The 14,104-nt window shown below is 40.6% G+C and overlaps 1 protein-coding gene across 5 annotated transcripts in view; it reads right to left on the bottom strand.

Annotated features, from left to right (window-relative positions):
• WWP1 (WW domain containing E3 ubiquitin protein ligase 1) overlaps positions 1–14,104 on the bottom strand; it is a 248,013-nt gene that overhangs the window by 27,077 nt on the left and 206,832 nt on the right. For all 5 annotated transcript variants that reach the window (XM_040354574.1, XM_040354575.1, XM_040354576.1 and 2 more), the window contains 5 exons: positions 12,944–12,998; positions 12,460–12,544; positions 9,043–9,171; positions 2,080–2,152; positions 1,778–1,849 (listed from right to left, as the gene is read on the bottom strand). In XM_040354574.1, coding sequence (XP_040210508.1) covers positions 1,778–1,849; positions 2,080–2,152; positions 9,043–9,171; positions 12,460–12,544; positions 12,944–12,998 — 414 coding nt within the window. The remainder of the gene's footprint in view (positions 1–1,777; positions 1,850–2,079; positions 2,153–9,042; positions 9,172–12,459; positions 12,545–12,943; positions 12,999–14,104) is intronic.

The following is a 14,104-nucleotide window of genomic DNA, read 5'->3' as shown; positions in this document are numbered from 1 at the left end:
TATCTAAGCCTGAAACTAAAATGTAATATACAATAGCTTATTAGTCCTTAGATGTGTTGGGTGCATTTGTTTTCTTTTTTAAAGGTTAAGAGCATTGACAGCAAGTACCGAAAATACATGTTGATCTTGCCTTGGCCAAAGTGTCTGTCACCTCCTGTGAGATGGGGGGAAAAAAGCACATAAAACATTATCTTCTTTGCATAAATTACTACAGTCCGTCCGATTACTTCCAGAGATGCAGTGGAAAACTTAGCGTACAAAAGGAGATTACGCGTGTTACTTGTAATATTACCAGGGTGAAAATAAAGGAAGGCAACACCTAAAAAAGAAAACAAATGCAGCCACAACATACGACTGGTAAAGCTGCAACATGTTAAAATTTGCATTTTGGTTTAGATCCACTTTAAGGCCCCTTTCACACTGCCGCAAATTGAAAGTCGCGTGATTTTTCAGCGATTTCAGACAATGCCTGCGGTAACTTAAAGTCTATGGACCTCAACTCGCATCAAAGTCAGACCAAAATAGTACAGGGACTACTTTGAAGTCGGTGCGATGTCCAAACTCGCAGGAAAAGTCACAAAGGGGCACAAGAAGCTTACACCAAGGAAATTAAAAAGGAGCCTCTCAGTACAGCCACCATCTGCCAAAGCCCCACTGCATGGTTGAAGGTAAAAATGGAGGCTTCAATTAAAATGACAGAAATATATAATACGGCCAGAAGTGCTATACAATTACATGTGAATCTAAAGGCACGAGGATCATTTTCTAACATAGTTTCCACAGCAACCTTTAAGCACCCGATACCTGATGTAGAAAGGTGACCAAACACTACCCTCACCTGGACTGGTACAATAAAAAGACAGAATTAATTACAAAAGTAGTGTGGGAAGATCGTTAAACTTTTTTTTTTTTTTTTTTTAATTTTGTCATGGATCTTGGTGGGGAACCAGAAGACTTTTTTCTTGTTTTTTTTTACCTCACCCAGAGTTTAAGCATTTGCTGCCCAGGCCAATTCTAACATTTTTCTCGTACCGGTTAAAATCAGATTTAAAAAAAAAAAAAAATACTTATGCCGCGTACACATGATCATTTTTCAGCATGAAAAAAAACGTAGTTTTTTAGCATGTCCAAAAAACTAAACTAAGTTTTTCCAACTTCATCATTAAAAATGACGTTGCCCACACACCATCGTTTTTAAAAAATGATGAACAAAGCGCGGTGACATACAACGGCACAATAAAGGGGAAGTTCTATTCGCCTTTGGGCTGCTTTAGCGGATTCCTTGTTCGTAAAAGACACGAGTAGCCGAAAGAAGCCGAACGTCGGTGCGGCTCTATACGGCGCCAGCGCACCGACGTTCGGCTACTTTCGGAAAATCGTGACGCGATAGATGCGACCGTCGGAAGCCTGTCAATCAAGAAGGAACGCCCAGTCCCGCAGCCCATACCCGGAAGCGGCGGAGAAGATCGCTCTCTAAAACGGTAAGTACAGCTTCGATTTAAAAAAAAACTAGCCGATTCCCCTAGACAAAATGAGCATGAATCGAAGGTTAAAAATTGTCATTTCCGGGTGAACCTCCACTTTAAGTAGCTTGTTATGGTTTTCATGATATTACTTGGTTTTCTCTGACTCGGTCATCAGCACAGGAGGTTGGGGGAATTTTCCTAACAGGGAACAGATGCAGTAAATTTACTGAAGGTCCTATGGCTTCACACTGAAAAAATTTAGACAGATTTCTTGGTTGATCCCCAATGTATAAAAGGAAATGCTGATTTACCTGTTGAAAGGAGTCTTCAAATAGCGTCTGCCTGGACACAGTTATCTTGACATGGCTCGGCAATGCATTAGACTGCAAAGAAATGCAGAGTCAAGTCATTATGAGCAGGCCTGGTAAAATGGATGCAGACAGAAGAACATATTTAAATAACTTGACTAAAAAACAGGATTACAAGGAAGACATTCTCCTTATCAGCGCCAGCACCTTCCAGCAGCAGCACATTTCAGAAAAGAAGCACGATTCTGTCAATCTAGCTTCTTAAGATTTGTAATCCTCAAGAGACTTTTAAAAAAAATGATTACCTGACACAAATAACGAAAGTGGGCAAGCTTCCACCGAAAACTGCGTTCATAGGCAATCTGAGGCCCCTTAGTTCTAGAAGAGACAAACAGAAAAAATAAGATAGTATTAGCTTTTTAACCCATGCTTGGCTTGTGTGCTAAAAGTCCTGAGGTCACAACTTATTTTAACTGCTATGCTATAATAGTTCGACAAACAATTACACAGTTTATTTGCCAGTCAACACACACACAATTGTACAGTACTTTCACCAGAACAATTATGCCTCAATCACATGGGTCCTGAGGTCCATACACCACAAATCAACCGTTTATATATCTGTTTATATACAGATACAGCAGGCAGCCCATATAGGTCAATGATGACGCAGTGCCTGTATGGACACAGCTGCTTGTCACAAGATGGCAGGCGTGCAGGCACAACCCCAAACGCATACTGTCTGCATTCAGGGCCGATCACATGCACGCAAGTGTGAAGGAGGCCTTATACAGTTCCTTCACTGTTCAATACAAATACACAGATCCTTCACTGTTCAATACAAATACACAGATCCTTCACTGTGCAACCACCTCCAATACATAGATCCTTCGCTGTGCAACCACCCCCAATACAGAGATCCTTCGCTGTGCAACCACCCCCCAATACAGAGATCCTTCACTGTGCAACCACCCCCCAATACAGAGATCCTTCGCTTTGCAACTACCGCCAATACAGAGATCCTTCGCTGTGCAACCACCCCCCAATACAGAGATCCTTCGCTGTGCAACCACCCCCCAATACAGAGATCCTTCGCTGTGCAACCACCCCCCAATACACAGATCCTTTGCTGTGCAACCACCCCCCAATACATAGATTCTTCGCTGTGCAACCACCCCCCAATACACAGATCCTTCACTGTGCAACCACCCCCAATACAGAGATCCTTCGCTGTGCAATCAGTGCAAGTACACAGTTCCTTTACTGACCAACCAGCACAGTTATACAGATCCTTCAATTAGTGAAGCGACACTAAACTCTTGGGGGGGGGGGGTAGAAGTCTTCTACTGCTTCCAGCCTACTTCAAATTCCTTTTTTGCTGTTGAGATCTGATCCGACTTTCTATTAGTGAACGGCTATGTTCCCTCCCCACGATCACACTGTATGCAGGAACGTAGCCACCCCTCTTGCTTGTGCACAAGATGGACTAGAAACTATGCAATTTGCTGCAAGCATAGAGCAGTGCACGATTGCAAGTAACATGCACTGCTCATTCCAAACAAACGGAAGCCACAGGAAGAAAAGAGGTCTGGAATTTACCTGGTGACATTACAAGGAGGTAGAAAAAATAAAATTAAAATCGGTATTGTGAATCTCCCTCACAGCAAATGCGGCACAAAGATAAACACGGGAACTTGTGTGGCTAAAAACTCCCTACTATAAGACAAAAACCCCATGGAGATTAAACCTGTAATATTTGAAGGAGAGATATCTAAAGCCGGGTACACACTGCACATAGTGTTTTATTTAACCCGCTGGGTTGAATGAAAAACAGACAGATCGCTGTACTAACCAAAGTGATGTTGGTGCAGTGATTCCCCTCACTGTGCTATTGTATTCCGACAGGGGGACTCCACCTTCCCCCACCAGGATACACTGAGCAGCAGTCACAGATTTGATGTTGGTTTTCCGGCTTGTCCCTTCGACAACAGATGGTCGTTAAACCAGCTTCAGTTAGACTGCTTTACACACTGACAGGACAGTGTATGCAGCTATAGCGACACACATGCTTGTTAGAGAGATATAGATAGATAGATAGATAGATAGATAGATAGATAGATAGATAGATAGATAGATAGATAGATAGATAGATAGATAGATAGATAGATAGATATCTATAAAGTATGCTCATTTCAAACAATTTCCCCAAATCACAATGCAAACACTCATGATCTGGCTTCTATATAGGTATGCAGGATACATCTGTGTAAGCTGCAACAGAGCTGCATGCCCATTCATTCACTGTGTATGCGACAGAGAAACAATCAGTAAAGGTGAGCAGAAGCCCACAAGAACACTTGCAGCTTTACATCACAAATCAACTGCAAAACACGGTGTGACCCAGATGACCTTTCACTGCGAAACACACAAACTCTTCCCTTGTGTCAGTCAAGGTTGTTTCAAGGCCTGCCTCTTACACCATGGGATTAAGCAAATAATTACCCAAAGGTAGACTTTCTCCTTGGAGCGAACATAGGTCATTTTTACACACCATACCAATATAACTACCAATTCTTAAGGGGTACTCCCAGCCAGCTCCATTACCAAAGTAAAAACAGAAATGAATCTAAGAGACATTTACATTAGAATGGTGATCTAAATTCATCTATGTCATTGTAAAAGCAAATTGTACTTTACAAGGCAACCATACAGGGTTCACCCTTCAAAGCATTCTGGGCACAGCGGCAGCTTTATCCTTGGAGATTCGCGCTCTGTTTCTATGACGGTACTTACAGAGGAGGAGGGGAATAAGGTAATTCTCCAACCAATATAGTTGTATGTGTAATCAAGTTTTAGCCATTTAGCACTGCAAACAGGCCATTTGATCTGCATGGTTACCAACATTTTTTTTCTCACTACAGCAGGGGTGCTCAACATTTTAAAGAGTGAGGGCCACTTTAAGGGGTTGTAATCCGCGTATTAGTGGCCCCCCAGCCCCCTCGATTACTTACCTGACCCCTCGAAAGTCCCGGGCCATGAACGAGCAGGCTTCTTGGCCGTCTTCCCAGCTCATTTATTGGTTGATTGAAAGCATTGCAGCCATTGGCTTGCGCTGCTGTCAATCACATCCAATGACACGGCGCGCCGGGGGCGGGGCCGAGTGATGCAGTGAGCGGCTATGGCCGCCGACTGTATCATGGGAGCATGCCCGCAAGCACTCAACACCATGTGAGCTTGCTCGCATGAAGGTGTTGAGCCCTTGCGGGGGGACCTGAGACACCCGCCGAGGGACCCCAGATAATCAGGTTCGGGGTCACTCTGTGCAAAATGAGCTGCACAATGGAGGCAAGTATAACATGTTTGTGATTTAAAAAAAATCCTTTAGTGATCCTTTAAGTGATTTGGTAACCAGTTGCGAACCACAGTAAACTATGGCGTTTTACCAGCCCCCAAACCACAAATATAAATAAGCCCTTACTGTCCTGAGCCCTAAGGCTGCTTACACACTGATGCACTGCGATTTACCAGCACTGTGGGTGCAGTGCACCTGTGGCTTTCATCCAGGTTAGCTGCACTAATCCATAGACTTCCATTACATCCTGTGGCTGCATTCAGAAGTTTTGGTGTGTTTTCAGAAAGCGCACCAAACCCGCACGATATAATAGAAGTCTAGGGCTCAGTGCAGAAGGAAAGCCATAGGTGCACTGCATTGCACTCGCAGATCAGTGTTAAAGCAGACTAAGGCTGGGTTCACACTATACTACAGGACAGCAGTAGGATATCATCCTACTTTGCTCTGTGACATCGGTCCTACATCCATCCGACTTCCATGAACAGGATACTACTTTGATCCGACTTTGTGATAGTCTGACTTGTTCTTTGACCAATCAAAACAATCCCAGAGTGACAAATTCCTTTTACTGCTGCTGTAATAACATGTCGGATGTCAAAAGTCAGATGGTAAGGACAAGGCTCCTACTTTGGTCCGACTTCAATGATATTCAATGGGCTGAAGTAGGATCAATGTTGGACCAAAGTAGTACAGGGAGCATTTTCAAAGTCGGACCGACTTGTGTCGGACAAGTTAAGACTCTCATAGGGAAACATTGATTTTCACACGTCATGCGACATGAGCTCCTAATGTTGGAGCATTTGTCGGACAAGTGTGAACCCGGCCAATAACCTTTTGTTATACAGGTGCATCTCATAAGATTTGAATATTCATCAAAAAGTTAATTTACATTAGTAATTCAATTCAAAAAGTGGAACTCTTATTTTATATAGATGCGTTACATATGGAGGGATTTTTTTCAAGCACTTTTCTTTTAATTTTGACGATTATGGCTTGCAGCTAGTGAAAACCCCAAGTTCAGTTTCTCCGAAAACTAGATTATTACATAATAAAAAAAAAAGGATTTTTAATACAGAAATGTTGGCTTAGTGAAAAGTATGTACAATATAGTATTCAATCAATACTTGATCAGGGCTCCTTCTTCATGCATTACTGCATCAATGCGGTGTGGCATGGAGGCGATCAGCATGTGGCACTGCTGAGGTGTTATAGAAGCCCAGGTTGCTTTGATAGTGGCCTTCAGCTCCTCTGCATTGTTGGGTCTGGTGGTGTCTCATCTTCCCCTTGACCATACCCCACTGATTCTCTATGGGGTGGTTCAAGTCAGGTGAGTTTGCTGGCCATTTAAGCACAGTGATACCATGATCATTAAACCAGGTGTTACTTTTGCCAGTGAGGGCAGGTGCCAAGACCTGCTGGAAAATGGAATCAGCATCTCCATATATATAGTTAACAGAGGGAAGCATGAAGTGCTCTAGAATTCCCTGGTAGAGAGCTGCGATGACTTCAGACCTGATAAAACACAGTGGACTAACACCAGCGGATGACATGGCTCCCCAAATCATCACAGACTGTGGAAAAGTTTGCATTTTATTTGGAAATTAAGGTCCCAGAGTCTGGAGGAAGAATGGAGAGGCACAGAATCCAAACTGCATGAGGTCCAGTGTGAAGTTTCCAGTGTCAGTGATGATTTGAGGTGCCATGTCTTCTGCTGGTGTTGGTCCACTGTGTTTTATCAAGTCAGCACAGCCGTCTACCAGGGAATTCTAGAGCAATTTATGCTTTCCTCTGCTGACCAACGTTATGGAGATGCTGATTAAATTTTACAGTAGGACTTGGCACCTGCCCACACTGCTAAAAGTACCAATCTCTGGTTTAATGATTATGGTATCACTGTGCTTGATTGGCCAGCAAACTCACCAGACCTAAATCCCATAGAGAATCTGTGGGGTATTGTCACGAGGAAGACGAGGGACACCAGACCCAACAATTCAGACGAGCTGAAGGCCGCTATGATGCAGTAAATCATGCAAAAGGAGCTCCGACCAAGTATTGATTGCATACTATACTGTACATACTTTTCAGTAAGCCAACACTTCTGTATTATATTTTATTGGTCTTATGTAATATTCAAATTTTCTGAGATACTGAATTTTGGGTTTCCACTAGCTATAAGCCATAATCATTAAAAGAAAAATGCTTGAAATATAAAATTCTGTGTGTAAACGCATCTATATAAAATATATGCAGTTTTTTTTTTTATTGAATTACTGAAATAAATATACTTTTTGATGATATTCTATTTTTATGAAATGCACCTGTAAAATGAGAATATGCCTATTGCAAAAGCGCAGTCTATGTGATGTTTTATACACTGACCTTTTCTTCTTCCAGCTCCTGCTGGCATCGCTCTTCAGGATGCTAGAAAGTTCCTAGGCGAAGTACACTTGGTACAGGAGCAGGCGCTACAGAGGAAGCATCAGCTTGTGCGACTCCTGCTCCCTCAATGTCCATCTGATTCCTTCACTGCCGATACCAGCTCCCTGCACTCCGATGCTCTGGGTTGGTGGGTCAACAACACATTGATTGCCATCTGGGCTTGCTGACTCACCATCCCAGAGCATGTACTTTCCTGGTTTGAGGTTGTGGGCCCATCAGAAGGCTCTGCAGGCTACGGGTTGAGCACCCCTGCACTACAGTTTTCCTGAGGTAATATTGTGTAACATAAAAATATGCAACACCCACCATTTTATTCTCTAGGGGCTCTGTTAAAATATTATATATATATATATATATATATATATATATATATATATATATATATATATATATATATATATATACACACACACACACACACATATATATAATATATATATATATATATATATATATATATATATATATATATATATATATATATAAATATAAATAATGTTTGGGGGTTCCAAGTAGTTTTCTAGCTAAAACAAATGCAGATTTTTTTTATGTAGGAGAGGAATGTTAGGTATGGCCCAGATTGGGACTGGTTAAAGGGAAATTAAAAATGCGCTAGAATAATTTTACTTGCAAATTTTAAAACTAATGTCATATATAATTCCTTATATAAAATGGCCAACTGATGCTGTGAACTTGGCGATACCTACATGTATGGAGATACTACAGGGAGAAATCAACTCACATGGTACCCTACACAATCTCAATTGATATAAATGCAGAAAGGTAATGTGCAAGACTACTAATAAAAATAATCAATATCTCTAGTTGGAGATCGCAAAGTAAATCCCATTCACACCGTTCCATATCCCACGGAAAGCAGGAGAAAAGCCTGCCCCATCATGCACCGAGCACTGCATGTAGACTCTAAACAATGATATACACGAGAAAGGTCTCTTTACAAAAGGATATACATAATCGTTTTTCCAATGAAGGGGAAGTGATAACATTGGTGTGAAATGAAGCAACAGACTGAATGAGCTAAAATAAAAATAAAATGTAATTTAGACAGAAAAGAGATATACATATATTATGTATATTCTTCACAGAAATAAATATCATGGGAAAGCTGGTTTCTTTTTCCTGTAAGTAACTAGTCAGGAAGATTGTGATGAGCCACATTGTGTCACTGCATTGTGTCGGCTTCATCACATGAAGGAATTGTATGGAATTTCAGCCTGGTCACAGCACAGCAGAGAGTACACCGCATGCAAAGCTCAGGGTGAGCCCAAATGCACAATGAATATGTACTGGCTGTTGCATTGGGCCAAAAACCATCTATGGGAAAAAGCTGAACAACCATCAATGCCAAAAACGCACACATGTATGCTTCTAACTTTTGTCTTTATAGTATTTAACAATAACTGTATTCCACTTCTGGAACTGAATGGGACAGGTGAACATGCTTGCCATTACTTACACTGAAGACTTTCCAGTCCGAGGGTCATTGAAAGTGGTGGTCTTTGTGTTGTGATCTACAAAATACTTTACTCCCTCTCTTGTGTAGCGGATTTCCCAGCCCTCTGGCAAAGGATCCTCATTTTGTAAACTGTGGGAAGGGAGCAACCATTAATAGGTGGCTTTTCTTAATACAGAAATCTACTTTACAGTAACATGTAAACAGAGCATAGTACATAACAGTGACATTCCTAGTGATCTTTGGGAAATCATCTGCATAAGGTTATGTTAAAATATAAAAAAAAAAAAATTAATACTGGCAAAGACATCAAAAAATTATTGCAGAGAAAAAAGCATTTATAGAGAAAAGCTTAGGCATTCTGGCCCAAAGTATATTTTTGCCTATATTCTTAAATAAAATTATTTCTGCAAAGTTTTGATCACTGTGATGGGCTTAAAGTGTTACTAAACCCACAACAGTAAAATCAGTCTGTAACTGCAGTAAAGCATTCTTGTTATACTCACTGTGAAACCATCCCCTGCATTGTGTAAAAAGGCTGTTTGATCCTGTCTTCTGATACTCCCCTTCTTGCACTGTCCCCAAACCATTTCCTGATAGAACAGAGGCTAGGGGACAAGCTCAGTTTGGTGTATATTGCCATGTTGTGGGAGGGTGCATGCGATCAGCACAAGGCCAGTCAGCACTGTCTAGACAGAGGGTCAGGGGTCCTGCAGCCTAACAGAGCAGAATGAATACTCCTCCTAAAAGCTTTAACCAGACACTGATAGAAGTCACAATACTGATATATACTGCTGATGAGAAAAGATATTTAGCAGTTTATATTTACTAAAACTATTGCATTTCCATGTTCTGTGTACAGTGGGAGACCAGATATAGTAAATGCAGCCTACGGAGTTTAGTAACACTTTAAGTGAATATCAGTTTGTACTTCGTGTACCCGTTTTGTTTTAAATAATGATTTAATAAATCCCTGAGTAATTGTGTTCAGATTTCTCCCTGAAACCTCCACAAACAGATTTAAGATCATGCAAAAGTATTTGCACAACTACAACATTTATGCTCTATTGGCCTGGAATAAGGCATCACAGGACTTGCCAGTAGTGCGGCCTGGATATGTTAAATCTGAAGTGTCCTACAAATAATGCAGGAAATTCAGTTATCCAAAAATAAAGGGGTCAAAGGTATGAAAACCGGATGAACTGAAAGCTGATGCTTTTCAACGTAACTATATTAAAATGGTGATTCCATGATCCAGGTCACAAACAAACCAGCCAGAAGGACCATGTGTTGCCACTGCAAACAATGCTGGGAAAATTAAGTCTTTACAAAGCTAATGGGTTAGACATGGGACGCTGCTCATAACTTTACTGCATGCATATGGTCTGACTGCTATGCAAAAATTCACCAACAGGCGGAGTTACTGGCAAACTCTATAACTGGGGGGGGGGGGGGGACATTTATGTAGTTACATTGAGCACAAAAGGTTTTCAGTTAATTTTTTTTACTAAAAGGAAAAAAAACAACATTAAGGCATGCAATACTGCATTGTGCACCAATATTAATTAAAATGATAATTCTTGCATTTACTCAGTGACTGGGGTAAATATGTCTAAAAGGCAGCACTCTTTAGTGACCCCTCAGATGAGACCCCTAAACACTTATGTAATCGAATATGTTATATCCTTCAGGCTGCTAAAATACCCATTGCCTGAGTGTGGAAATTCCAAGCGTTAAACTACACTGTCACTAAAAATAAAATATTGTGGATCATGCTCCATGAAAAAGTGACCAGCATTTTGAAGGACATAATTTGAGATGGTTTGGAACCCCTGGATTAGATATTTGCAGTCACCAATATAAAATGGGGGCACTAATGGAGCTGGGTAGGGGAGGATCAAAAGGAGCACTTTTCTCTTGTTTCTTATTCTCTCCATCATACTTTTTCTCTGTTCCCACCTCTTCCCACACTACATGCAGGACCGGTAAGGTCTATCTGACTCTATACTGTTCTGACCATCGCAGAGTTTCTGGCCTCTTAGACACACCAGGTTTCATAATATGTACTTTCCACCCTCTCAGCCCTAAATTTAATAATTTCTTTCTCGTTTTTGTTTTGGTGCCCATATACCCTTGTCCAAATCCCCCCCCCCCTTTAACTTAGGCATCCAATTTATACACCCAACAGTTGAAGTGATCATGCCGGTTAGACTTTGTATAGAGCTTATAAGCTGTTAAAGATTGTATCTTGTCCTTAGGTCCTTGCAGTCATTTATGTACGGTCCTTTTGATATCTGGAAACCATCCGGATGCACAAACTTTTATACATGTTTGTACTGGCCGGGTTCCCCTGACAGCATCATCTCTGACGAAATGTGCTGGGCATGGCTATTACGAGACGTCATCATGCTATACGCACGCCCACCGACCGTAGTGTGGAGCATGGTACAGTTATTCAGCCTGCTGTTTTGGAAGCCAATGCCTATATCTGGGCCTGTGAGTGGTTTCATACTTTGCAGCTATATTTGTTTTATTTTTTGATGTGTACTGCCATTTTTAATTATACTGTGGTACTCTTTTATTCAGTTTTATTAAATATGGGTTTTTACATACTAAACTATGGGTTGGCTGTACTTTTATTTTTTGGTTAATCTATTATGCCAGCGGAGCAATCCTGATGGAGATGTTCCTTGTGCCTGGAAGAGTGGGGTGAAGGGAGTTTAATAAGTGCCGTTGACCATTTGTATCTCAATGGTCCACAATATCTGGTAAGAGGCCCCCTAAATGGTATCACTTGGTGGTGGGTGCACATCCTTTTTACAAGAAAATATGTTTGGGGACACCTCCAGCACTCTATAGACTGTACAAATGACTTATTGGTGATTTTTAATTGCATTTCACTTTTTTGGATTTGAAAAAAATAGTCTATTTTTTCACTTATTTTATTTGTCACCTTTTTGGATTAAATGGATGTTTATACGTCACATGTGTTTTGAAAGATATATACTTACATTAATATTGAATTATTCACATTTTAATATGGATATTTAGCACTTCTTTCATTTAATATTATTTATGTCTAGCATTTGGTGTCACGATTGCATAAGCGGCGTTATCTTAAGATTTTGAAGCGCTCCAGTGCAGATATTTTAGAATTTTATGTTTGTACTTTGTTTAAAAACTTAATGAAAAATTACTGAAACAAATGGTTACTCCTTGCTTCTTGAATGTCATTCCTACCGCCTCCCTAAACCATTTACTAGATGAATATGATTCTAGAATGGCTCGAGCCTAAAAGTGCAGGGAATTATGATAAATGCCAATGCTCAGTAAATAAATGGGTACACTGCTTTTCTGGATCTGTGGTGAAATGAAGCAAAGTAATGAATAAAGTAAACGACACAAATGGAAAATAATTACCCTTGTGTCCGAGGATCTTCCCACTGAGTTGTTTTCGTGTTGTGATTTACAAAATATACCCTATCTGTGGAGTCCACTCTTCTTTCTGGAAAACAATCAAATATACAAGTTAAGTCATTTTCCAAAATAGAACAAAAAAAAAAAAAAAAAGTGTACAAATGATGAAAAACTTGGAAGCCATAGCAACAAATCATAGGCTGTGACTAGCATCTGAAACAAGAAGGCTGTCACTGAAGTCAGAACACAAGATTAAAATATTTGGAAATGATGATCGGCATAACAGTCAAAGAACCAACATTTTTAGAGGAAGCTCAATGGGCAAGCCATTGGACTTCTCTCATGACCGCTTTGCAGTAATAGCCAATTTCTGATCAGCAGCTAAAATTTACATAACAATATTGTTCTTTGCAATGCCAGGATAATCCATCTTCGACAAGTCCTTGCTTCTATAATATTAATTTATACCACTGTAATATTCTCTTACCCCAGCCTGGTGGTAAAGGTCCTAGTGGATCATTTTCCGCTGATAACATGGAAGCCTAGAATGCAACATTTTACACATTACTATATGTATTACTGGTGATTGTCTTTAAACATTTCCTTAAGAATAGATAAATGAACTTAAAAAAGTAAACACTTAATACAGCCCAATTACATGCATTGCAATACGGGTTGTACCTCCTAGCTAGGGGAGTCCCCATAAGTTGCAAAATATTTTGTTATTTGTACCTATTCATTACAATATGTGCTCTCATTGCACATCCATGCATGAACAAACAAACAACTGACCCTTTTTTACCCAATGCATTGCAATGCAACAAAGGCATTTGCGGTTGTATGCTTTGCAATGTGTTGCGGGTTATGTGCAGTGATGTGTGCACGTGCCCATAAGGAATGAATAGGCTCGTCTCCAAAACGCACGTGCACACATGTGTAACTCGCCCACCTAAATGTGAACAAGGCTCTAAAGCATAATTTTTGGAAAAAACTAAATCCATAATTAAAAGATATATTGTATTCATTAGAAAAAATAGGATTTTTTGTACTCACCGTAAAATCCTTTTCTCTGAAGTCCATGGACGGACACAGCTCCTTAAATCTTGACAAGTGGGGTTATGTTCCCTGTTTACAGGAGAGGACTAGGCAGAAACATGTTAAATAGTTAAATACATGTTACATTAACAGAGTTGAACAGCCCCGCCCAGGGGGCGGTCCCTCCAGACATAACCCTCCTCACTGCAGCTTGCAGCCTCAGTTCGTAACAAGCAGTACAAACCTAAAAAGGAGGGGTGGGAGCTGTGTCCGTCCATGGACTTCAGAGAAAAGGATTTTACGGTGAGTACAAAAAATCCTATTTTCTCTTATCGTCCATGGACGGACACAGCTCCTTAAATCTTGACAAGTGGGACGTCCCCAAGCAGTGTCAAAAAACGAGGGGTGGGAAATATATCAGTAAAAACAATTTTAACTTCACCCCAAAACAAGCAGAGCTCCTCAACGGAGGAGGTGCAACTTTAAACAGCCGCCGGCAAAAACTAGCGGCTGAAAAAAACATCATAAGATGCACTCACAGCAACCATGTAAATTCTGGAAAAAGCGTGAACGGACAAGCAAATCGCCGCCTCGCACACCTGTGAGACCGACG

Source organism: Rana temporaria, chromosome 5 (genome assembly GCF_905171775.1).
Source record: "Rana temporaria chromosome 5, aRanTem1.1, whole genome shotgun sequence".
NCBI lineage: Eukaryota > Metazoa > Chordata > Amphibia > Anura > Ranidae > Rana > Rana temporaria.
Note: the sequence above shows the minus strand (reverse complement) of the source record. Positions and strands in the feature narration are given on the sequence as shown.